Source organism: Astatotilapia calliptera, chromosome 10 (assembly GCF_964374335.1).
Source record: "Astatotilapia calliptera chromosome 10, fAstCal68.1, whole genome shotgun sequence".
NCBI classification, from domain to species: Eukaryota; Metazoa; Chordata; class Actinopteri; order Cichliformes; family Cichlidae; genus Astatotilapia; species Astatotilapia calliptera.
In genome coordinates, this window is record NC_137431.1 from 20,702,083 (window position 1) to 20,727,104 (window position 25,022).

The window sequence follows — 25,022 nt, forward strand, 5'->3', positions numbered from 1 at the left end:
GCCTGAAAATATGTTAAACGTTTATTTTGTGACCCAGAAAGAATAATAAGAGTAATATTAAAACTAACTAGCTGCCGCCATTGTTGGAAACTGAGCTGGGCCGCGCTATGAATTCTGGGACACAGCTTCTTCTTCTTCGGGGTTTAACGGCAGCTGGCATCCTTGTACATGCAGTGCTGCCATGCCATCTTCTGTTTCAATCCGTTATTACACTCTTAAATCCTACTACATATTCCTGCGTCTTTTGTGATCTTACAAAGCTTCAAACGACGCGTCGACTATTAAATCAGTCGTCGACGATTTTGATAGTCGACGTAATCGTGACTAGTCGACTAATCGTGGCAGCCCTAGAGAGCACTGATCAGAAATGCAGCCAAGAGGCCCATGGTGACTCTGAACGAGCTGCAGAGATCTACAGCTCAGGTGGGGGAATCTGTCCATAGGACAACTATTAGTTGTGCACTGCACAAAGTTGGCCTTTATGGAAGAGTGGCAAGAAGAAAGCAGTTAACAGAAAACAATAAAGTCCCATTTGCAGTTTGCCACAAGCCATGTGGGGGACACAGCAAAAATGTGGACGAAGGTGCTCTGGTCAGATGAAAACAAAATGCAAAACACTATGTGTGGTGGAAAACTAACACTGCACATCACTCTGAACACACCATCCCCACTGTCAAATATGGTGGTGGCAGCATCATGCTCTGGGGGTGCTTCTCTTCAGCAGGGACAGGGAAGCTGGTCAGAGTTGATGGGAAGATGGAGCCAAATACAGGGAATCTTGGAAGAAAACCTCTTGGAGTCTGCAAAAGACTTGAGACTGGGGCGGAGGTTCACCTTCCAGCAGGACAACGATCCTAAACATAAAGCCAGGGCAACAATGGAATGGTTTAAAACAAAACATATCCATGTGTTAGAATGGCCCAGTCAAAGTCCAGATCTAAATCCAATCGAGAATCTGTGGCAAGATCTGAAAACTGCTGTTCACAAATGCTGTCCATCTAATCTGACTGAGCTGGAGCTTATTTGCAAAGAAGAATGGGCAAGGATTTCAGTCTGTAGATGTGCAAAGCTGGTAGAGACATGCCCTAAAAGACTGGCAGCTGGAATTGCAGCGAAAGGTGGTTCTACAAAGTATTGACTCAGGGGGCTGAATAATTACGCACACCCCACTTTTCAGTTATTTATTTGTAAAAAATGTTTGGAATCATGTATGATTTTAATTCCACTTCTCACGTGTACACCACTTTGCGTTGGCCTTTCACGTGGAATTGCAACTTTAATTTAAGCAGTTTAACAAAAGTATTTCATTAACTGTTTAGGAACTATGAATATTTTATTACACAGTCAGCCATTCCAGAGGCTCAAAAGTAATCGTACAGACATACAAATATAACTGGATTGTTTTAAAAGGTTGTTTGAAAATCATTTGCAGTCATTCTCTCCCTAAACCCTATATCCAACGGACCAATGTCTTTGTGAAAAAAATTATAGACCTAACTGTACGCGCCCACTCATGTGTGTCTGTGCTATGAGCCATAATTTATATTTCTTGTTAAAATATTAAGCAATGAATTTAATTCCTAAAAAAAAAATCAGATGGTACATTTTGAATAAAGACCAGCCTCCGATGTCGTGTTTTTCTCATCTTGCACTCTATTTGTTGTGGTTAAATGTTTTGACTCGGAGTTTCATCAGAGTCTCCATACGAGCTAAACAAATACCTCATCTCTCTTACTCTCACTCTACTGCTCAACTACTGGCAGCTTAGCTTCATCTTCACTGCATTCAAGTGGCCTTCAGCAGGACTGACTGAGAAACATTGTGTGTGCGTTGCAGCAGGAGGTCAAGGAAAAAAGGACAGAACGTGTGTGTGTGTGTTCATGCAGGGGCCCAGTATAGGAAGACATCCTCTCACACGGGGTAATATTTGGACATTTGAAGACTATTTTCATAACTTTTCAAGCTGATTCGGCCTCCCACAACTTGTGGTGACCACCCACACAATGACCCTTCACTGCCAACAACAAACATGCACACTCGCATGTTCAAAACAACACCAGTGCACACACATCGCTGTGCAAATAGTATGTATGCAGGGCCTTCTTGTTCTTGCACTCTCATGATAAACACGATACATGTCTGCCTCATTGCATACACAAATCAGACTCACTACTAGATGTAAGATGTTTATGTATGTGTTTTGTACAATAGGTTACAAAACTTGGACAACTTCAGGGATGATATAACTGGTTTTAAATGTCCCAAACCACAATGACTGCATTTTTAAATTTATGTCACTAATGTAGCCATAATATAATTCAATAAAGTCATATTTTCAGCCAAAGCTTTTATTTTTAATCATTATTGTTTCATCAAAACACCTTAAAGTGAGGTTAGATGTTCCAGTTAGCTCTACATCTCTGTCGTGTTTATCTTCTTTTGCTTTGATTTCTACTAGATATCAATAAGTAAACATGTTTTTTTTTTATGATTCAGTTGAACATCTATAGATGATCACACGTATCACAAGTACTGTATTGATAGACAGGAGGATGGCGGAGGATGACCAATGGATCTTACACAGTGCAAACATACACATGGTGCAAGCGTGTGGATCAGTCACCTGCCGAAAACAAGGAGTAAAATCAATAATATTAGCCGCAGTGACACACAAACACACTCACACACTAAGCCGACTAACTGACTTTAGGATTAAAGCCAGAGTTCATCGAGGATTTCAGAGTGACGGGGCTTCTCTTCAATGAAAACTGTAAGCACAAGAATCCCAGAGGAAGGGACACTGCTGCATAAACTTGGATGCTGATGATGCACATGACAAAAAAACATGTTTGAGTTCTTTTTCAATTTTTGCTCCTATAGTTTTGATGGTGTTTTTCCAGTACAGAATAACCATTCATGGTTTATGTATGTACCACACATACACTGCTGCATTTTTTGGCAACGATTTTCAATTAACACAACCGATTAGCAGTATAAATGTTGGGAATGGTGACAGCCCGTGCACAGAAGACTATAGTGGACAAAAATATATTAGATCCGTAGTGGTTTAGGACTCCCAAAGAGAACGAATTGGAAACAGTTTCGATAAATGGTAGGTGGATTAGTTCTTATATAGCACTTTTCTATTCTACCTGAGCACTCAAAGCGCTGTCCAGGGAGAGTTTTGAAGCTACGGTTTAGAAAAGTTCAGTAACTGTCATGTGTTTGAATATTGTTTAATTCCTGAGTCTGTTCAAGGAAACCTGAAACATTAAGCAGTTGAGGACGTTCCCAAGGACGTCACAGTCTGACGTTTAACATTAAGAATAAAAAGATATTGCCTCCCCGTCGGGGAATCGAACCCTTTAGCTAAACGGCCTAAACCGTTTCCCATTCATTCTCTATGGTAGTGCTAAACCACCACGGATGTAATATATTTTTGGCCACTACGGTCTTCCGGCGCTGTTGCGAGTTTGAGATGCGGCGGCACTTTTAAAAAATCTCCTCTTTTACGTTTCGGTAGAGAAAACGAGTAACTCAACGCTCGCAACACATCCCAACGCTCCTCATTCATTGATCAAAGGTAAGAAACGTCGTTTGAAATAAGAGTAAACCAACAGAATACATTTACAGGTGTATATTACAGGTAACAGGCGTGTTGCGATTGCATTTACGAAGCATCCATCGGTCAGTTAAAGACGTGGGAGTTTATCTACTGTTGTAAAGTGGCACGGTAAAAAATGAATGAACGTGATCCTTAAATAAATTGCGTGTTTCATTGACGTGTTTTGCCAGTAAATAAACTTTGTAGGTTTCCGACTGCTGTGACACTGACATTACTATAATGTGGTACAATTAAATAACCAATAAGTGTCTTGTTATGAGATGACATGCTAAATGACTGAACCTGCTTTAAAAAAAATGTATTGCTTTCATGTTGTAATGGTCAGTCACCTTATCAATGCGAAAGTCTGTTTTGATATCTCTAACATGAGCAATGCCCACTCGTGTATGAATAAACACGATAGCTTAAATACATATATGTTGTTAATCTACCAGCAATTCTTATGTGCCATGACTACTAAGCAGTTACCACAAATTTTGCAGATATGCCAATAATCATTCAACCATGAAAGGTTTTTATTTACAGACAGAACAGTTTGTTATACCTGGAGGAAAAAACACTTTTATCGCAAATGTTGTCAATGTTCTTTCAAATTGAGTCTCGTTATTGTTCTCCTGCATCCTGCTGTGTAAACCCAGCAGCAAGATTATAACCTGAAATGTCTTTGTTTGTGTTTGGAATCAATTTTGTTTAATATAATTGTTTATTTTTTCACTGCTTATCAAGATGCAGAAGAAAGTTGCGCCATATCCAGGGAAAATCTCTGTGGTGTTCCGCAAGGGGCCACTTGGATACCTTCTCCAGGACCCGTTAAAAATGACCCCAAACTGCAGGACAAGTCTGCACCTGTGAGGGAGGATGCTGTACATCAGAATGCTCTGACTGTCATCTATCAGAGAGGAGGGGATGAGTCTGACATGAAGGAAGTGCAGGGAGAGTACATTCTGCAGTTTGGAAAGTATAAAGGGAAATCTTTCCGGTGGCTTCTGGGGAAGGATGTCGGGTACACCATGTACCTGATCAAAGATCTCCAGAAGGAAGAGGCTGCAGGGACCTCTGTGGAAGAAGGGCATGGCAAGGAGAGCTTGCATTCATTTGTACAGTATGCCCTCAGCTTTACAGAGATAAAGACTCTTCTGAACTGCAAGACCAGCAGAGTGAGTGTTGCTGCAGAAGCCTCTGAGGATGATCAGCTGGTTGGCTTTGGCTCACGAGCCAAGAGCACCTGGAAGGAGATTCGGGAGTCTCCTTTCTACGAGGCAGAGAGACAAAGATGGGTGGAAGAAAAGAGGAAATAGGGGAGAAACTGTTGATATTGTACATATAGGGCTGCTCAATTAATCGAATTTTAATCTCGATTACGATCTGGGCTTTCAACGATCATTAAAAAAGACTGAGCCGATTATTAGCCCCTCCCTCATGCTTTACTCTCGCGCTGCTCCGTGTGGCAAATCGAGAGCACCTCTCTGCATTTCGAACACGTGTCACAACAATTAAGAGCAGCGGTCCCCAACCTTTTTTGCGCCACGGACCTGGCAGTTTATGCCCGACAATATTTTCATGGACCGGCCTTTAAGGTGTCGCGGATAAATACAACAAAATAAAACTAGTACCAGTACCGAAAAAAAAGATGATTTATTCATAACACATGTGAAAAGACCAAGGAAAACCGAGTAAACGATAAAAACGATAACAAAATAACGCTGAAAACCGATAAAACCCCTGAAAACACCTGAGCCTCAACTCTCGCGGCCCGGTACCAAACAACTCACGGACCGGTGCCGGTCCGAGGCCCGCGAGTTGGGGACCGTTGATTAAGAGGACCCGAGGGAAGCTCGGAAAGCTAAACAGAAGTTATTTGGAGAGGAGAGTGACTGCCGTTGGTTGAAAAGAGAGATAAAACAAACTTCAGTGGTGTGGAAACATTATGGGTTCGCGGAGTCAGACGTGGATCAAGCAGACATAGTGTGTAAACTTTGCTACGGTGTCGTAGCTGCACCACAGAGCAACACTGCAAAGTTCACTAAACATAGATGTTTACATTTTTCATTTATTTTTTATATTGCAAACATTTGCACTGTTATCAGTATTTGCACACTATTTTATATTATTTTTTGACAATCTTTAAAGTCATTATTCAATACATTGTTAAATAAATATCGTCAAATAATTGAGATCTCAATTTCAGTGAAAATAATCGTGATTATCATTTTTGCCATAATCGAGCAGCCCTATGTACATAAGATAGTTTTGTAATGTTTATTTTGTTTCTATAAATAAACTGATTGTAAATATAAAAATGTGAATAAATTGTGTTCTGTAAAAATAGCAGCACAGCTCTCTTCTTTATAACCTCTTAGAGTTCACCTGTATGTTTATATACCTGTGTGTGCTCACCATCAGGTAATCAGTTTTAAAAAGCTGTGAGTGCTGCCCTGAAAGCTTACATATTATTTCTAAATCACTTCATGTAATGATAACAAGCCATCCTTTCTCTAGTGGGGTCTCACAGCTTTTATCTTTATAATCTTTCTGGTTGATTTGTAATATTAGAAACATGACTGCTGTCTTTTATCTGTTTGACTATACAGCCTGTCTCAGACATGACAACCAGACAGTGTCTGAAGTTATCTTTAATACATGCAACACAGCTGGAGATAGTCCAGACACTTTCTCACTTCTGATGATAATATTTTTGGTTTAGGTATTGTTGCTTTCTGGCTTGAAGCTTATCTACAAAAGCAGTTCAATAAGGAGAGATCATGTGGAAAAAACGAACATGATTTATTGAGATACAGAAATAAATGTAACTGTTTGGCAGTTAGACTCCAATGACCCATCATAGCAGAAGAAATCTCAGCAGTGACAGGATTTTGCATAAGCCACACCCCAGAGTCAAAATGCTGATAGTAATGAAGATGAAGATGGAGGCTGGGACAGGGTTCTGAGTGACCACAGTGAGGAGGAGAAAGGAGAGGAGGCGGGCTGCATGGCTGCGGATCTGAAACGCAGAAGCAGAAGAGCAACAGATTTAAACCATGCTCGGTGAAGGCAGGCAAGAGCATGACTGGAATAAAGTAATGATGTCAGTACTGAGTTTGTGCTGGAAAATGAATAGATATAAACTAGCAGTTTATAGTTTTAGCTTTAGTCTTTGTATTAAAAGTTGGATGTGTGCATAATTGTAGACTATATGTCTGGTATGTATCATCTCAAAACTGTGATGATACAGATTAGTCTGAGTTATGTAGTAATGCAGGAAAATTGTTCCACAGGCCATAACACTATATAATATAAACAAAATGATAATCAAATAATAAGAAAAAGCAAAGTGAAAAATAAATGTTACCCACAATAAGTAAATTGAAAATGGTGTTTAACTTTTGATAATGTAACACAACCTTTGTCCCAACCAGGACTCGAACCCGCGCTCAGACAGTTCAGTGTAAAAAAAAACCCAAACTCTTTTTTCCCCCCAATGCCCGAAAAGCTGCCATTTGATTGGCTGTTTCTCCGTTTAACCTATACGCGATGGGCCAACTCTATCCACAGTGGGCTAGTATTGCCGTTTCCCCGTTTTGATACGTTAAGTTGTGCACGCCTGTAATGTATATGACGTTTTATGGTAGATGGATTAGTTCTTATATAGCACTTTTCTTTTCTACCTGAGCACTCAAAGCGCTGTCCAGGGAGAGTTTTAAAGCTACAGTTTAGAAAAGTTAAGTAACTGTCATGTGTTTGAATATTGTTTGATTCCTGAGTCTGTTCAAGGAAACCTGAAACATTAAGCAGTTGAGGACGTTCCCAAGGACGTCACAGTCTGACGTTTAACATCAAGAACAAAAAGATATTGCCTCCCCGTCGGGGAATCGAACCCCGGTCTCCCGCGTGACAGGCGGGGATACTCACCACTATACTAACGAGGAAGGTGACATCGGACTCGTATGTTCCAGGACCGATCGTGACTCAACTATGTCCACAGTGGGATAGTATTGCCGTTTCCCCGTTTTGATACGTTAAGTTGTGCACGCCTGTAATGTGTATCAAGTGTTACGTGCAAATAATAGCGGACAGAGATTATAATGACTAGAAGCCTCAACGCAGAGTTCTCTACCGTCAACGAAAGAGACAAAACCTCTTCCAAAACAACCATAATGAACGTATCACGTATAAACTACAACAGCGCCAGAAGACTATAGTGGACAAAAATATATTACATCCGTAGTGGTTTAGGACTCCCATTCCCAAGAATTGGAAACAGTTTCGGTAAATGGTAGATAGATTCGTTCTTATATAGCACTTTTCTATTCTACCTGAGCACTCAAAGCGCTTTCCATGGAGAGTTTTGAAGCTACGGTTTAGAAAAGAGCAGTAACTGTCATGTGTTTGAATATTGTTTAATTCCCGAGTCTGTTCAAGGAAACCCTGAAACATTAAGCAGTTGAGGACGTTCCCAAGGACGTCACAGTCTGACGTTTAACATCAAGAATAAAAAGTTATTGCCTCCCCGTCGGGGAATCGAACCCCGGTCTCCCGCGTGACAGGCGGGGATACTCACCACTATACTAACGAGGAAGGTGTCATCGGACTCGTATGTTGCAGTACCGATCGTGACCCAACTATGTCTTCAGCGTGGTAGTATCTCTGTTTCCCTCGTTTTGATATCAAGTTTTACGTGTAAATAATAGAGATTATAATGACTAGAAGCCTCAACGCAGAGTTCTCTACCGTCAACGAAAGAGACAAAACATCTTTCAAAACAACCATAATGAACGTATCACGTATAAACTACAACAGCGCCAGAAGACTATAGTGGACAAAAATATATTACACCCGTAGTGGTTTAGGACTCCCATAGAGAAGGAATTGGAAACAGTTTCGGTAAATGGTAGATTCGTTCTTATATAGCACTTTTCTATTCTACCTGAGCACTCAAAGCGCTGTCCAGGGAGAGTTTTGAAGCTACGGTTTAGAAAAGAGCACTAACTGTCATGTGTTTGAATATTGTTTAATTCCTGAGTCTGTTCAAGGAAACCTGAAACATTAAGCAGTTGAGGACGTTCTCAAGGACGTCACAGTCTGACGTTTAACATCAAGCATAAAAAGATCTTGCCTCCCCGTCGGGGAATCGAACCCCGGTCTCCCGCGTGACAGGCGGGGATACTCACCACTATACTAACGAGGAAGGTGTCATCGGATTCTTATGTTGCAGTACCAATCGTGACTCAACTATGTCCACAGTGGGATAGCCTGTAATGCATATCAAGTTTTACGTGCAAATAATAGCGGACAGAGATTATAATGACTAGAAGCCTCAACGCAAAGTTCTCTATCGTCAACGAAAGAGACTAAACCTCTTCCAAAACAACCATAATGAACGTATCATGTATAAAGTCGAAACAGCGCCAAAAGACAATAGTGGACAGAAATATATTACATCCGTAGTGGTTTAGGACTCCCATAGCGAAGGACTTGGAAACTGTTTCGGTAAATGGTAGATGGATTAGTCCTTATACAGTGGCGGAGCGGGGGGTGGCTTACTGGGCTTAAGCCCGGGTTGTTTTTTCAGAAGCCCGGGGTCTTTTGGAGTGTATGAACATAAGGAGCTTCTTTCAAAGAAAAAACTCTGGTAAATGTTATTTCATATATTATGCTTTGTATGTTGTTCAGTATATTTCTATGCAAAACAAGAGGAATTTCAATACACAGTATATTCACAATTTAAACCAGATATTTACATACACTTTATGGAAAACGCAAGAACATTTTTTTTCTGTACAACATCAATTTAGAGTAAACTTGTTTTGTTTTGGATAAATAAATATTGAAATATCTTTTGAATTAGTTAAATGTCAGAATAAAGAGAGACAGGGCTGTCTATTTTTTGTCACCTTCATCAAATTTAGGAGTACATGTACACTAAGTTTATTGTTAATTAATAAGAAAACTTCAGACGATTCCATTCTGAGCTGAAGAAGCTTCTGATAGGTTAGTAGAGTCCATGTGAGTAAATTGGTGGCACACCTGTGGATGCATATAAGGCAAAACACAGAGCCTGTTTCTTTGAAATGGGAAAATCTATCTGGGTCATATAGACTGCAGGTCATAACTTCTTACCTGAAGTTCAGTTCACCTGACACTCGGACCGGCGGCTGCCTCGGGTCTCTCCTCCTGCCTCCCCTTCCCTCATCCACCTGCTGGCCTCTGTGGAAGCCCCGCCATAGCCACCACCAAACAACTGAGTTATTTTTACACATCGACCTGCATCTGGCCAATCCACCACCTCTCATTGTTCATGCCATTACAAAAAAAATAAAAAATAAGTCACTGGGCATATGCCCGGTATGCCCGATGGCCAGTCCAGCTATGTTAACCTGCAACCAAATCTGCAGCTCCATACAGCAATGTTACGACTTAGATTACATCTTATAACTCATAACTCTTATGTTAGCTGCCCTCAGTAGCATACTGTCTGATATATTCAACGGCTGCAATAATTCTTTAAGTGTAATTTTTTCCTTGGTATTCTAATTTCACCGAAGTTTACTAAACTCAACAAACTTAATATTACTTACCTGGACATTTATTCTGTTCTCATTTTCTTTCACTGAAAAATTGTTTCCTGTAGTGCCGTCTTTCGTGCTTGGCTCTCCTACCTTTGCTAACTACCTTTGCTAACATGATGCACATAGCGCAGAAGCCGATGCTGCATTCACTTACACTCGGATATCTGAGCTTCACCGTGAAAACATAATCGGACATTTGATATTTGATTGAATTTTATTGTTTTGCCTTTGGGGTGGCACCTGGGGTGGCCAGTCTGGTTGGGGGTGGCCTGTGCCCCCCCAGGCCACCCCGCTGGACACACCACTGGTGGAAGGCAACAACTGAAAATATGAAATAAACACACATGTAAGCTGAGACTCTCTAAAGAGACAGAGTTGTTGTTTGGCTTTTCATTTCGCCATTTGTTGATTCACTCGAAGAGCAAGTAATGTAATATGGGTCAAGTGATCTGTTTGACATCAATCTTTTGTGATACACCGTCATATTTGCATTATTTGTACAGTACGAATAATTTGCCTTGGTACCTGGTCAAACTTCAGTTCTCCTCTGTCTGCCTGGCTGCGCTTCTCCAAGAGCGCACTCGCAGTGCTTCAAATATTGTGTGTAGTTTTTGTTTTGTCAGCCAGGCATCTAACTATGAAAAAAATACACTCCAAAAGATCCCGGGCTTCTGAAAAAACAACCCGGGCTTAAGCCCAGTAAGCCACCCCCCCGCTCCGCCACTGGTTAAGGACCTTCCCAAGGATGTCACAGTCTGACTTTCAACATTATGAATGAAAACGTATTGCCTCCCCGTCAGGGAATCGAACCCCAGTTTCCCGCGTGACAGGCGGGGATACTCACCACCAGTGTTGGTCAAGTTACTTGAAAAAAGTAATCAGTAACTAATTACTGATTACTCCCCCCAAAAAGTAATCCCGTTACTTTACTGATTACTTATTTTCAAAAGTAATTAATTACTTAGTTACTTAGTTACTTAGTTACTTTTTAAAAACACGATTTACAACCTGAAGAGGTGATAAAGTGATAGATCTTTCAGCCCAATTCTACTTTTTCTACATAATCCATCATACAAAATGTAATCAAATGGAAAAGTCTCTTTTTTTAACTTGTTTTATCAGTTTTAATCTTTTAACTTTATGCATCAAGCAAAACATTTAATTATATGCAACATTCTCTGACTTGAATAAATTAGTTTAACATTTAAACCTATTTTCTACACATTCCAGCACATAAAATAAAATATTTTTTGTGTTTACACTCACTCTTTCAAACAGATGCAAGTAAAACACAGCAGAAAATAAATAAAGTCAAAGACTCAGCGGTCCTTTTGCTCTATTTTCACCTGTAAAGCAGGAGCAGGGTAGGCGGAGGGTTACCCTGGTGTAGGTGTGCTGCGGTCAGTTGAAGAATCCGCGCGAGTGTCTCTGTGAGTTTCCCATCACGTCGTAGCTACTCGGTGCTTGCTCGGAAGTTTAGGGGTTTTTTTCGCTGTAAAAAGAAGTTTTCTTCCCACGCACGATGGACGCTAATGTTTTTGTCACTTTTTATGGAATCAAACTCAAAGTAAGGTCAGTACTTCCACACTTTAAACGCTGCACGCTCATACTCTCTCCCGCACTCGATATATTATCCATTGTTGATCTGCACACAGCTGCTGTCACCAACGTCGCACTTGCTTACGTCACTGTCATGAGACATTCTCGCAAAAAAAAATCACGGTTTTAGTAACGCAGTAACGCAGCGTTCCTACGGGAAAGTAACGGTAATCTAATTACCGATTTTGCAATAGTAATCCCTTACTTTACTCGTTACTTGAAAAAAGTAATCAGATTACAGTAACGCGTTACAAGTAACGCGTTACTGCCCATCTCTGCTCACCACCAAACATGACTGTATAAATTTGCAACAGCGCCAGAAGACTATAGTGGACAAAGAATATATTACATTCGTAGTGGTTTAGGACTCCCATAGAGAATGAATTGGAAAGTTCGGGACTGTTTAGGTACATGGAAGATGGACCCGTTCTTATTAGGGGTGTGTTTAAATAATCGATTTTCCCATTTAAATCAATTTTAGCTTGAATAACACCATATCGATTCATTGAATCCTGAATCAATTTTTAAATACAAATCTACTTTTCCAGAAACGCCTGAACATACACAGACCTTCAGTGCTGAAAGCCTACAGCACACAGATTCTGAAGCTGCAGGTTTTGTCACTCTCCAACCAAAATTCACTGAACAAACAGCAAAAGAAGATCAAAACTACGCTTCAGGTTTGATAAACATCGTCATTAATTCCCTTTTATTTTTGCTGATTTGCTTCCACCACGATCGCACATCCTGCATCGCTCTTTCTCTCTCTCTTCAAGAACAGTTTCCCATCTCAAATCTGTTTTCTGTATTATTCGCTTGCTTATTATGCATCAGTCTACCGTTGTGTGCAGTGCTGTCCCGCTGTTTTTTTTAAATGACCTCGGACAAGAAAGCATCATTTTTACTGTTCAACACTGGAGAAATTTAAACTTTTTAAAATATGCCAAATTGCAAAACGCTTACCTGTGTCTGTAATAAAACATCTTTGACTTTGCTCTGCTTCACTTCAGCAGCATCGGGTAATGATCATATTGAGCGAAATGCTGCGTCAGACAGCTTCTTTTATGTTAGACTTAACAAAGAAAACTAATAAACGCCATACACCAGCTTTCTTTACACAGAAATTGCTGCAGAGGTTTCCATCATTAAAAAGCGTTACTGTCATTTCCTCTCTGTTAACTGTATTGCCATCTCCTTTAAAGACAAACTGATAAAAATATGGTGTATCCACTGATGAAAGCTTAGCAACTAAGAGGAGGTAGAGAAAGACAAAGAGGGACATGGTGGCAGTTGTTTTTAATGTAAGCACATGAGATGGACAAACTTCATATTAAGCACACACACCAAAGAAAAATCTGACATGATGAAATGAAAAATTATGGCCTGTAAACATGAAACAAATTCATTCATTGCATTGTTCTTCAGTAATTTAATTTTTTCCCCCTCAGTCTATCAAAAATGAGTGCAGACAGTGTGCAAGCATAAAAAATAAAAATAAAAAAAAGTAACAGGAAACTGGAAAATGTCTATATCATAGGCATAAACAGAGTGAGTGAACAATTGGCTCTGTATTTAAAAAATATATAATTGCTAAAAAAAAGAAAAAAAAAGAAAGAAAAAGTAATGCACATTGGAAAAAACCCCAAACAAATAAAAAAAGCCAGTACCGAAAAAAAATTAACAATCCACACTCAAACGACGACAGTGCACCACTCAGCGTTGTAGCCCTTCTCCCGAAGCAGCCTCACGCAGGAGCAATGACACACGCCTGACTAATCCATTGAATTGGAGGCACAAAACAGCCTCCTCTTTCCTCCTCTTCATCGTCCACCCGTCCGATGCTGCACCTTTCCAAAGGTTAATGCAGCCATACAGAATGTGCAGACCACTAGAGACCAGCATGTGTGCCTGTATCGAGAGAGAGAGAGACTACTCATTTTTGAGCTGCTGTCGACCTTACGCTGTGCTTTGGGTTTTAAACACACACCTCAGGGGGTTTTGGGGCCAGAGGCAGACGGAGCCTCTTGTGGTTCTGTCTGTTCAGATGGAGCAGAGTTCAAACTCGAGGTGCTTTCCTCCTTCCTGTCCCCTGACAGAAAGTCGTGGATGGCTGTTTCTATGTGCGGTCGGAAAGTGTGGTTCATCTTGGGGTCCACGACCTGAGTTATGATCCTGTCCACACCAGACTCCAGCATGCCCGATCTTAAAATACATAAATAAATTATGGCTGAGTGCATGGTCGTGCAAAAGTCTTCAGCCACTTCCTCATTTCTTTATATTTTGCTAGGAAAATGGGAAATAGATACACCAATTTATTGAAGCATGTGTAAACATAAACTGAAATACAATGTTTAACACAAAAACCCAAAAAGTGAGTACTTCAAAAACAGATCATTTCTTTATTTTATATATAACCTGTTCACTACAGTCTTTTTACTAATTTACGTAAAGAAATTAGATGTAAAAAAAACCCAAAAGCCAACATGTGAGTGTGCACTGCAGTAGTGCTGTTGTGGAAGGAAAGCTCTGGTTTGCACAGTCTGCATTTAACTTTATTTATTCATCCTGTTTTGTGGTTGGCGCTACGTTCTTCTTCATTAATATTGAGCGCAGTCTTGGCAGACGACATAGGCGATAAGCCCTCATACCTCCCTGTAGTGTGTTGCAGTTACAAAAACACATTTATGTGGTTTTAGTGTATGACACGTCAACAATGAAATTCCACATCAACTAATTTTTATAGGTGACATTGTCAATTGTGTTAATTAACCCTATTATCAGGCAGACAACTGAAAATCAATGCTGTTCATGTGCTGTAGATAGTTTTTAAGGCTTGCAACTCATTCAGTGTCCTCATATTTTTAAGGACACACTGCACACCATGCTGAGCTACACCAATTTTTCAGCTAATGACTGTTTGGCAGTCAGCTTGTTGGTGCAAAAATACCATTTTATGTCTGTCAAACTGCATTATCTTTGGCATTTTTCATAGATTAAACTAAAGAAACCGGAACAGATGATATGCCAAAAGATACAGTTTTTGTCTGTTACGTGTCAACAAGAAAGATTCATTCCTTGAGTTAGGTGCCCATTTTTTCCTTGAAGGATTCATAAGCCAGTGTTACATAGCTTAACAAACAAAACAATAGTCAGGTACAAAGGCTGGACTAAAAACGAGTGAAAAAGCAGCAAATGTTCAAAGAAAAACTTTGAAAGACCTTCTGAAAGCCTGCAGAACTATTGGTAAACGAAAAAAAGCTCCTTGGAAGCTCACATGTGTAGTACATTCTAAACAGGAGCTGAAAGGTTGCAAAAAGCTCAAAGGAAACACTCACTGAACAACACTTTGCCTCAGTCCGTTCCTCATCTGGTTCTTGTTGATGGACGGGTTCCAGTTCTGCGTGCTCAGGTGCGATGTGACGAAGTTGTCCACTTTCTGTCGCAGGTTCTGATAGGCCGGCTGACAACAACAACAGCGCGGTAAATATGCAGCAATAGCGCACACTAAGTAACGGAGTACACTGTGCGTTGAAAGTATACTGTAGTATACTGTAGCCAGCTAAAAAGACACTCGGATAGATTTAGGACAGTTAAAGTGGCACTGACACGGATAACTTTGTTTGTGTCAGGTTAGCTAAAGTTAAACACAAACAAAGCAGAGTTAGTAGATTACCTTTGTATCGACGTCGGCTAAACAGTCCCGACGGAACTCATCAAAAAGACCCCGGTTTTTCAGATGCTCCACAATCATCCCGATGAGCTGCGGGTCTCCCGGTGGGAGGTTGGCCGGATTGACGTTAACATTACCGCTTCCCTCGGCCATGCCAAACCCAGGAGACTATTTTATTACTTACCTGTTAGCTGCATTGAACTAGCCAACCACTTAACTATCCACACTAGTTATTCTACAAGACGTACGTTCGATTCATTGCCCTCGAACAAACTGCGGACAAAGTGATCGTTAGTCTTGCTGAACAGCAGACGCTCTTTTAAAAAAGGTAGAAGCAGAAGAGCAAATCGAATGCCTCCTTTTCCCCCTTGTCTTCCACGCACGCGCACAAGTGGCATAACCTCGGATGTACTTCGTTTTAGTGCCGTTGTTACTAACTGAGGGTAAATCAAAACGTTAGCGGGTTGCGCTGAAACGTTCATTTAGAAATAAAAAAAAGAATAATTATAACACATTCAAAGCACAAAGCTGGTTCTGTGGCGGGGATCTGACTAAGATAATCTGCACCGTTAACTTTCGCACCAGCCAGAGCTCACTGTGCCTGGACTATCGCTGTGAAAGGTAACGCTAGCCATGCTGGCTAACATCAACACACTTAATCTAAGTGTTAATCACGGACATAAAAATATAGCAGAGGTGAATGACCGAATTAACCTGATATTAACTCAGATACAGCCCCCTTTTGAAGACGGGCTGTAGGTTTTAGCTCACATTGAGTCCAGCTGTCGGTTGTTATCCTTGACATTGTGAAGGATTAAAGCAGCTGGCTGACATTTTCGGCAGTTACAGTATAGTAACAATGATGGTACTCATATGTGATTAGTTGGCTAGGGGCAGTTAGATGGGTGAGTAATATCCAGATTATGAACCTGTGCAAGACTCCAGAGCAGGATATTAAATCCAGGCTATTTCGGTGTGATAAAGTTGTCATACAGTGTCTCTCTATATGTCTGAACATGGTAATCTAATGTGTCACTTTCTTGTCGTAGATGAGTGGCAAATCAGATCCCAACAAAGAGTTTATGGAGCAGCTGCGGCTGCAAGAGCTCTATGATCAGAGAAATGAAGATGGCTCAGACCCATACACCTACACCGATCCAGAGGATGGGACTGTGTATGACTGGGATCATGAAAAGAAGGCCTGGTTTCCCAAAGTACAAGCTTTCTTTGACTCTCAGCTTTTCTTTCTTAAGCTTTTTTTAGTCTACATTGAATTGAAGCAGCTTTACCTTATAAATACAGTCAAAAACTTGCTGTTGCTCTTGGGATCATTTTCCTGTTGCATGACCCCATTCTGGCCATGCTTCAGCTGTTGGAGAGATGTTAGTACAGTACAGGGTATTGCACTGACCTGTGGAGTGTTGGTATTTGATACAGAAACTATATTGTTATAGTTTTCTTACTTGGCTATTGGAAGTGTGTAGTTTTCTTTTTTATATAGCATAAAAGCGCTGACTAGTAAAATTAAAGTGAAAAAACAAAGTTATCATTTATTTTATGATAACAGCTTTTATTAGATGTGTCAAAATTGGTCCGAGTTGATTTCTGTGTCAATATTAAGTAGGTTTGATTTGTTCCTCTAGATAACAGAGGACTTCATGGCAGCCTACCAGGCCAACTATGGCTTCATTGAGAAATCGGCTCCGGATGGAAAGAACGCTTCCCTGACCAGCACCAACCCAGCAGCACCCGGGCCTGACAGCAAACCACCACAAAAACCAACAGAAAAGGAGAAACCAGAAGATCCCGCCCCAAACTCGGCCTCAGAGCAGCATGAGACGCCAGGCAAAGAAACCAAACAGAAAGGGGAGAAGAGGAAAGCTGAGCAAGGTAAACTGGCATCCAATCACACACACACACACACACACACACACACACACACACACACACACACACACACACACACACACAGAAATATAAATCTAATAAGAAATTGTGCTGCTGTTATTATGTTAATTTACTAACTGTTTTTATACAGTTATGTGCAATTTTTAAGTTGTAAGTGGAATGTCACTCTTGATCAGTTTCCCTTTTTCTGCCCGTAGGATGGTTTGATATTGATGAAAATAAAAACACGAATGTCTACGTGTCAGGTTAGTATCACCTACATATCCTTCTTCTGAATGCCAAGAAGCTGGCGTCCCATAAAGTACCTGACTCTGTTTATCACGTGGCGCTCTCTTGCTCTAATCTTTCTCTCCTGGTCTCTTCTTCTCAGGCCTGCCTCCTGACATCAGCTCCGAGGAGTTTGCAGAGCTGATGTCAAAGTGTGGGATTGTAATGAGGGACCCCATCACCGAAGAGTACAAAGTCAAACTTTACAAAGACAAAGAAGGAAATCTGAAGGGAGATGGTCTTTGCTGCTATCTAAAGGTTAGTCTGTCCTGCTCGGTCAATGCCCCAGACACGCACCATAACTGTGCAAATGTTGTCACTTAATATTGGCAATATTGGCCATAGAGGGTGCCATACGTGGAGCAACAACGTTATTTGTAGTCCTCTTGTTGAGTGGATAGACAAATCTCCTGCTCTTGCTTTCTTTACTCTGGTCAAATGACTGTGTGTACTTGTTTGTGGTTCTCTGCAGAAGGAGTCTGTGGATCTGGCTATACGCCTGATTGATGAGTCAGAGGTCCGAGGTTATAAACTGCATGTGGAAGCCGCACGGTTTGAGCTGAAGGGGCAGTATGACGCCAGCAAAAAGAAGAAGAAAAGCAAAGATTATAAGAAGAAGCTACAGCAGCAGCAGAAGTAAATTCTGTTTTCTGTTCTTATCTGTTTATTTCTGTGTAGCAGGAATGAACTCCTCAGTAGAAGCACTACTGGCCGCTGTTTCTTTATTCTTTGTTTTGTTTTGTAGACAGTTGGATTGGAGGCCAGAGAAAAAAGGAGACGCGAGGAAGAGGCATGAAAAAGTTGTCATCATCAGGAATATGTTCCATCCCAGTGACTTTGAGGTGTGAGAGGAACACGTACACACACACACACACACACACACACACACACAGCATTGTGCATTAATCTCTTTGCTCTCTGTAGGAGGACCCACTGGTGCTGAATGAGTATCGTGAGGATCTGCGGAGTGAGTGTGAGAAGTTTGGGGAAGTTAAGAAGGTCATCCTCTTTGATGTGAGTTTGATTTCTGTATTTTGAAGGTCGTGGTAGGAAATTAGCTAAGAAAAAGTTGAGATGAAGTGGATGTGTGGCTGTATTTGTGCTGCAGAGACACCCGGACGGCGTGGCATCAGTTGCTTTTAAGGAGCCTGAGGAAGCTGATGCGTGTATTCTGTCGTTCAACGGGCGCTGGTTTGGAGGAAGGCAGCTATCTGCTCAGCTTTGGGATGGAACGACAGACTATCAGGTAAATAAAGACAACAGAAATATTGAGGTTTTGGGGGTCTTGGTGATTCACAGTCAAAAGCAGTAATACCTAGCCTGTCATATAATTAGCTCCCTGACAAGTTGGAGTAAGTTTCACAATTTCTAAGTGACGTTTTGGTTCCTGCATGAAATGAAATCTGCGAAAGTTTTAATTGTTCCAAGGGACAGATTTCAGAGTCTGCTTCGTTTTCTGTGCTTCTGTTTGCAGTTAAAGCTTTACTTGGTTGTTCTTTCACTTTCTGACAGCTGTAATTGTCTTTAGCATTCTGTTGTACAGTTCAACATGTGCTTTGTGCCTGAAAGTTAGTACATCTTTTTTTTTTTTACTGTAGTTCATGTACATTATTGTCACTTTTTTGGGTGCTAGCAGCACTTTATTGCATGAGGTGCTGATTAAATTTTAGGGAACATATTTATTTTATTTTAAATGTATTTTTTTAAAAGAATGTTTCGTAATTGTCCTGTTTCATGACCCAGTTTAAGGCCAAATTTAACTATCAGACAGATAGCCTGACATGTATCTCTAGAATAATTTGGTACACAGAGGAGTTCATGGTAGACTCAGTGATTGCACAGTGTCCCATTTGGTATTTATTTAAGTAAAACAGGTTATATTTGAATTATTTTGATACGTTAGACTGCCTTAGACTCTACACGTGGTAATATCTCTCGCCTTTCATGTTCTGTACATGCAGGTAGAAGAGACGACACGCGAGCGAGAGGAGCGGCTGAAGGGTTGGTCACAGTTTTTGGAGGGTGGAGAAGGAGAACAGCAGAAGGACTCCAAGCCTGCAGAGAGCAGCACAGCGACAGAACCTAGCGAGCCCTCCAGCACCACTGAGCCAGAGCAGCAACCCAAATCAGAACCGCAGTCCTCAGAGGAGCAACAGGAGGAGGAAGTGGACTCCACTGACAGCAGCCTAGCAGGAAGTGAGGATGAGGAAGCTTAGATACTCTCATCCTCCTTTTATGGCCCTGTGTCAACCAACTAGGATGTCCTGCTTAAAGTGAACTTTGGGAAAACTTCCTGTTGAGAAAGGGAGGAGGAATTTGGACAGTTTAAGCTGTTTTGTAATGTAGAAAATAAAACTAATTTTCTCTAACCTATTTTCATCATTGTGGTTCACCCTGTAATTAGACATGCACTCAACCAGCTTGCTACACCTTACAGCGCTCCCATAATTCAGTGCAGTTTGCTGACACTATGCATTATGGTGACAGAGCTAAATATTAATGACAAAACACAAGAGAGACTGAAACTTTGTTGGATATGAACGTGTTTGGCTTCATTATGTTTTTCATTTTATTTCACATTTGCTTTGTTTCGTTCTTTAATCACTGACAATTTTCCGAGCAGTATTGGAACATAAAATAATCACATGATGGAAATGTGAGATTGCAAAGGGAGAAGCCATCAGCGTTTGCACACACTGCAAAAATCATTGAGCAAAAGTTGTAAAGAAAAAACATAAAAATGGCATAAAAATTGAAAAACGGGACTCCTTGTACATTTATTTTACTCAGCCACTTGGTACAAATTGTAAGGTGTATTTATATTCAGCATATTGCCAAATCTTCACTACAGCTGGCTACTAAAGACATATTTACACTATAAACAACAAAAAGATGATTGCTGGTTCTAAAAAATACTTTTATTAAAGTGATTTTCAAAGACTGAACATTACTCGGCACATCAACGACCTTAATATGAGAGGAATCTTAAAACAAGAACCAGTTAGTGAAGACAACGATGGTGGGACATCTGCTCACCTGCCTCTGTTTAAGAGTCTGATCTGTACTGCTGTGTCTATTTAGTTTGAGACATCTTTATGAAGACAGGGAGGAGAGTCACAGTTAAAACCAGATAAAGGTAGATGCACTGACAAGTGTTACAGGAGACACTCATGTCACAAAGATAGCAGCGATAGATGGGAAGGTTTACAAGATGGTAATGAAGACCTGCTGTGATCTATGGTTTGGTAACGGTGGCACTAATTAAAAGTGACCGGGATGGACATTATTATATCATCGGTGCATTTCAAGTTGAGTGTTTTGGAGGCAAGGCTGAGGTGGTTTGGACATGTGCAGAGGAGGCATGAGGAAGGATCGTTGATGTATTGGACAAAGGGTGTTGAAGATGGAGCTGCCAGGGAGGAGGAAAAGAGGGAGAGCTCAGAGGAGGTTCATGGATGTAGGAGGACATGGAGAAGGTTAGTGTGACAGAGGAGGATGCTAGGGATAGAGTGGGATGGAGGCCACTGTGGCAACTTCTCAAGGGACAGAAGACAGAGATCAAACATGGAAAAATGGCTCTGGAGGATTCCCCGACGTGAGAAGCAAAGGAAGAGCTGCAGAAACATTACGAAAATACAGAAGAAATGTGGCTCACCAAGTAGAAAGAGTGGATAAAAAAGGAGTCCAAGCTGGAGGATGAAACCAAACTCCTGTTACAAAATGCTAAACTATGTCACGTCAGCTGATTTCAGAAGCTGGCCTTAAAAAGTGACAGAGAAAAAGGGCAAAATGAAAAAGGAGAGAGGTTCTTCTGCTCTTTTGCTTTCTCCTCAGCCCCATCAATCATTTTAATGCTCCAATTTTTTCTTTTTCGCCACTCTGCCACTTTCCACATGCCCCACTTCCTGTCCATCCTTCCTCCTCTCGTACGCCACCAACCTATGCTCCAGTCCTCTCCTCAGCCTTCTTACCCCTTCATGTGGGAATCATGTGTTTGCTAAGTATTTGCATTGCAGTTACATGTTGTGCACAATATGTTAAACCAAATGTTTCCATTTCCCCCTGTTTTTTAAATTCTTTTTCAGCCCCGAATCACTGTGAAGGTTTTACATATGCCTCGTGTGAAAACCAAACTTTATGCATGGATTTATTAACAGCAACGAGGACAGCATCATACAAATATATTCGTTGTTCTCATCATTTGATCATGGTTAGTGTAGAACGTCTGCGTGCTACTTTGCCTCACCACTAGATGGCACTGTAACCCTGTGGTCGCCTCTGTTAGCGGACTAACCTCATTTATCGTTGCTCTCTCTCAGTTATGTCACGGTGAAACAAAACAGCGCTGCTTCTTTAAAGAAGAGATTTAAAGTTTTGTAAACAAAAACTATTTCCACTGTTTCAAATCTGACATGTAAAATTTTATGTCAGGACTGTAAATCCACTGTGAGACTTACTAAATATGGCTCTCAGACAGTGGTAGTAAATACTGTACACGAGTAAAGCTTTGAGGTAGTTTGTTGTAATTATGCACTCACATACAGCTACTTCATTAGGTACAACTGTTCACTTACTCATAAATATCTAACAAGCCAATTACACTGCAATGCATTTAGGCATGTAGACTACTGAAGTTCAAATGGGAAAGAAAGGTGATTTACGTGACTTTGAACATAGCATGCCTGATCTGAGTATTTCAGAATCGGTTAATCTACTGGGATTTTCCTGCACAACCCTGTCTAGGGTTTACAGAGAATGGTATGAAAAAGAGAAAATGTGTATTGTTGATTCAACAGTAGGCATCAGCAACTCAAACAACCACTCGTTACAACTAAGGCATGAAGAAGACCATCTCACCTCCTTAGACCTTGGAGCACATAGGCTGTAGTTCCACTCCTGTCAGCTAAGAACAGGAAACTGAGGCCACAGTTCACACAGTTTCACCAAAACAGGACAAAAGAAGATTGGAAAAATCAAAGCTGATGAGTCACAATTTGGCATAAAAACATGAAAGCATGCATATATCCTGCCTTTTATCAGCGTCTCAAGCTGGTGCTAGTGTAACAGTGCACTTGGTACACTTCACACCCCTTTGTAACAACTGAAGATTGTTTAAACACTGAAGCTTACTTGAATATTGGTGCTGACCATCCCCATCGTACTTCACAGTGGGCCCATCGTCAGATGGCTGATTCTAGCAGGATAACTTGTGATGTCACAAAGCTAAAATGATCTCAAACTGGTTTCTTGAACAGGACAATGAGTTCTCTGTACTCAAAGGGCCTCCACAGTCACCAGATCTTAATCCAATGGAGCACCTCTGGGGTGTGATGGGATGGAAAATTTGGCTCATGGATATGTAGCTGACTAATCTGCCATAACTGTGTGGTGCTATCATTTCAATATGAACCAAAATCTCTGAGGAATATTTCCAGCACCTTGTTGAATCTGTGCTATGAAGAATTAAGGCAACTCTGAAGGGAAAAGGGTTATCCGACATGGTACCAGTAAGTGTCTGGTGAGTGTATCTTCAATTATATTCACTACATTTATTTGTTAACTTTACGTACAAGTTATAAAGTTTATGCATTACTGGGAAATATAGATTAATTAGACAGCACTAGAAAGGTACCTAATAATTACCATTACTTGTTGTTGGTATTGAATAATGAGCGCTTGTGGTTCTTTTGGTGCCTTATTAATTCCTCTATCACTTCTTCATCCTTGTGCATTTGTTTGCATGTGCAGTTGATCTATTTGTGAGAAAATGTGCTGCCTCAGTCTGAGCCAGGTCTCCCTTGTAAATGAGATGCCTGACTCCAGAGGGACTAACCTGGATAAATGAAGTCCTAGAACAGGCCACAAAGCTTGTAATGTACCAGCGAGTGCAGAAAGTTCACCAGGCCAAAAACACAATACTTGATTTTGAACACTGTGTTCTCTTTGTCTCAATAAGGCATGACTGAAACATGTTTTTGTTTTGTTTTTAAAAGTAATAAAACGATGAATGAACAAAGAGGTGCAGACAGGAGATGGCTGTGGATCGCAGCAGAGACAGAGGAGGAAATGGACAAGAGCATGTGAGGGCAGGGCCCGTGTTTGCGAGTGTGTGTGTGTGTTTTCTGTTCCCTCGAGTCCACCCTGGAGATCGCTTGGGAAAAAGACCTCTAGGTCTGACTGAGGTCTGACTTGCAGCCAAGAAAAGCAAGACTAAAATAGAGAGAGAGAGAGAGAGAGAGAGAGAGAGAGAGAGAGTTTAAACCTGAGAATCAAAGAGAGAGCTGGAGGATGGCGAGGGCGTGAGAGGAAGGAGGAGCAAGAGAGATGGAGAAAGAGTGTGAACAAAGAGCTTTGTATCTGAGGAGTAATGTATGGAAAATAAAAACATTCACATGGTGTCACACACACGCACACACACACACACACTGTTGATTGGAACCATATGCTGACAGAGAGAATAATGGGAAACTGTGAATTGTTTGATTTGTCTTTCCTCTTCATTGGGACGGGGAGAGGGCAAGATGGAGGAGTTGGAAGGCACCCATGACCGTAGATGATGATCAGCCATGGGAAATTCTGTCCACTGCATTGCATAGACAGGTCCGGTCCATTAACAGCGCGAACAGGAGGGCACTTCCATTGAGTAAAGGAGGAATTTTAGCAGCCGAGTGCCCAAGAAGACATGCAGTCAATTTAAAATCATGATTACAGGGAAATCTTATACCGAGGCTGAGTCATTTAGAAGTCATTTAGGCTGGCATCAACGACAGAAATACAGAATACTTGTTTTTACTGAAGGAAAGCAGTACATGTGACTACACGCAGCCACATTTCGATGGTGAATTAAGCTCTGCAGAGAGCCTGGGAAGTAAGGAAATTAATGCTCTAATATTTTTTTCCTATTTCACCTCAGCTCTTCTTTCCTTTCTCTTTTTTGGGGGTTTTGGTCGAGAAAGTGTGATTGATGAGGCAGGTCGAGCTGAAGACAAGCACCTGTTCATGACAGCAAACATGGATCAGAAGCCTGTGTGTGTTTTAGAAAAATAGAAAGGAAGTTCTGGCCAGTTAAACTTGTTCCTAATCACAGAAAAATGCAAAGAGGGGAAAAATAGAGGAAGAGGGGGGAAGTAAATGAGTGGGAGACAGAGAGAAAAGTGGGAGTGATTGAAAAGCCACACTGATTTGCTGCAGATGCTCCAGTTTACTGGGAAACTGACACAGGGTTGATCTTTTATAGAAGCGGGTGTGTTTATTATTGGTGCGTGGGTTTGTAAAAAAGACATTGTCCCCCAAATCTAAACCAAAGTTGGACCAGCGGAAAGACTAACAGCAGCTTAGCATTCACAGAGCGGAGGCTGCGGACTTTGAGCAAGGCAAAGAAGGTAAA

General features: G+C 41.0%; 2 protein-coding genes, 2 long non-coding RNA genes and 3 other non-coding genes across 7 annotated transcripts in view; 2 read left to right on the forward strand and 5 right to left on the reverse strand.

Annotated features, from left to right (window-relative positions):
- The window catches only part of bod1 (biorientation of chromosomes in cell division 1), a 24,898-nt gene extending 9,045 nt beyond the window's left edge, over positions 1 to 15,853 (reverse strand). Inside the window, 4 exon segments of the mRNA XM_026181494.2 lie at positions 10,747 to 10,771; positions 13,664 to 13,992; positions 15,126 to 15,250; positions 15,464 to 15,853. Of these exon segments, the coding sequence (XP_026037279.2) occupies positions 10,747 to 10,771; positions 13,664 to 13,992; positions 15,126 to 15,250; positions 15,464 to 15,613 (629 nt within the window). The 5' untranslated portion in view covers positions 15,614 to 15,853.
- On the forward strand, positions 3,468 to 5,951 carry LOC145431426 (uncharacterized). Its single transcript, XR_013911731.1, has 2 exons — positions 3,468 to 3,583; positions 4,352 to 5,951. It is a non-coding gene; the product is annotated as an uncharacterized LOC145431426 (long non-coding RNA).
- LOC145431425 (uncharacterized) lies at positions 6,391 to 10,339 on the reverse strand. The gene is made up of 3 exons (XR_013911730.1): positions 10,201 to 10,339; positions 9,743 to 9,829; positions 6,391 to 6,626 (listed from the first exon to the last, which is right to left on the reverse strand). It is a non-coding gene; the product is annotated as an uncharacterized LOC145431425 (long non-coding RNA).
- trnad-guc (transfer RNA aspartic acid (anticodon GUC)) lies at positions 7,480 to 7,551 on the reverse strand. The gene has a single exon. It is a non-coding gene; the product is annotated as a tRNA-Asp (tRNA).
- On the reverse strand, positions 8,129 to 8,200 carry trnad-guc (transfer RNA aspartic acid (anticodon GUC)). The gene has a single exon. It is a non-coding gene; the product is annotated as a tRNA-Asp (tRNA).
- trnad-guc (transfer RNA aspartic acid (anticodon GUC)) lies at positions 8,739 to 8,810 on the reverse strand. The gene has a single exon. It is a non-coding gene; the product is annotated as a tRNA-Asp (tRNA).
- htatsf1 (HIV-1 Tat specific factor 1) lies at positions 15,828 to 20,004 on the forward strand. The gene is made up of 10 exons (XM_026181492.2): positions 15,828 to 16,081; positions 16,510 to 16,674; positions 17,104 to 17,350; positions 17,566 to 17,613; positions 17,739 to 17,893; positions 18,108 to 18,271; positions 18,381 to 18,477; positions 18,560 to 18,649; positions 18,744 to 18,881; positions 19,597 to 20,004. Exons 2-10 carry the CDS (start codon positions 16,510 to 16,512, stop codon positions 19,849 to 19,851), a joined length of 1,359 nt encoding a protein of 452 aa, XP_026037277.1. The 5' UTR covers positions 15,828 to 16,081; the 3' UTR covers positions 19,852 to 20,004.
- The last annotated feature ends 5,018 nt before the right edge of the window (positions 20,005 to 25,022 follow it).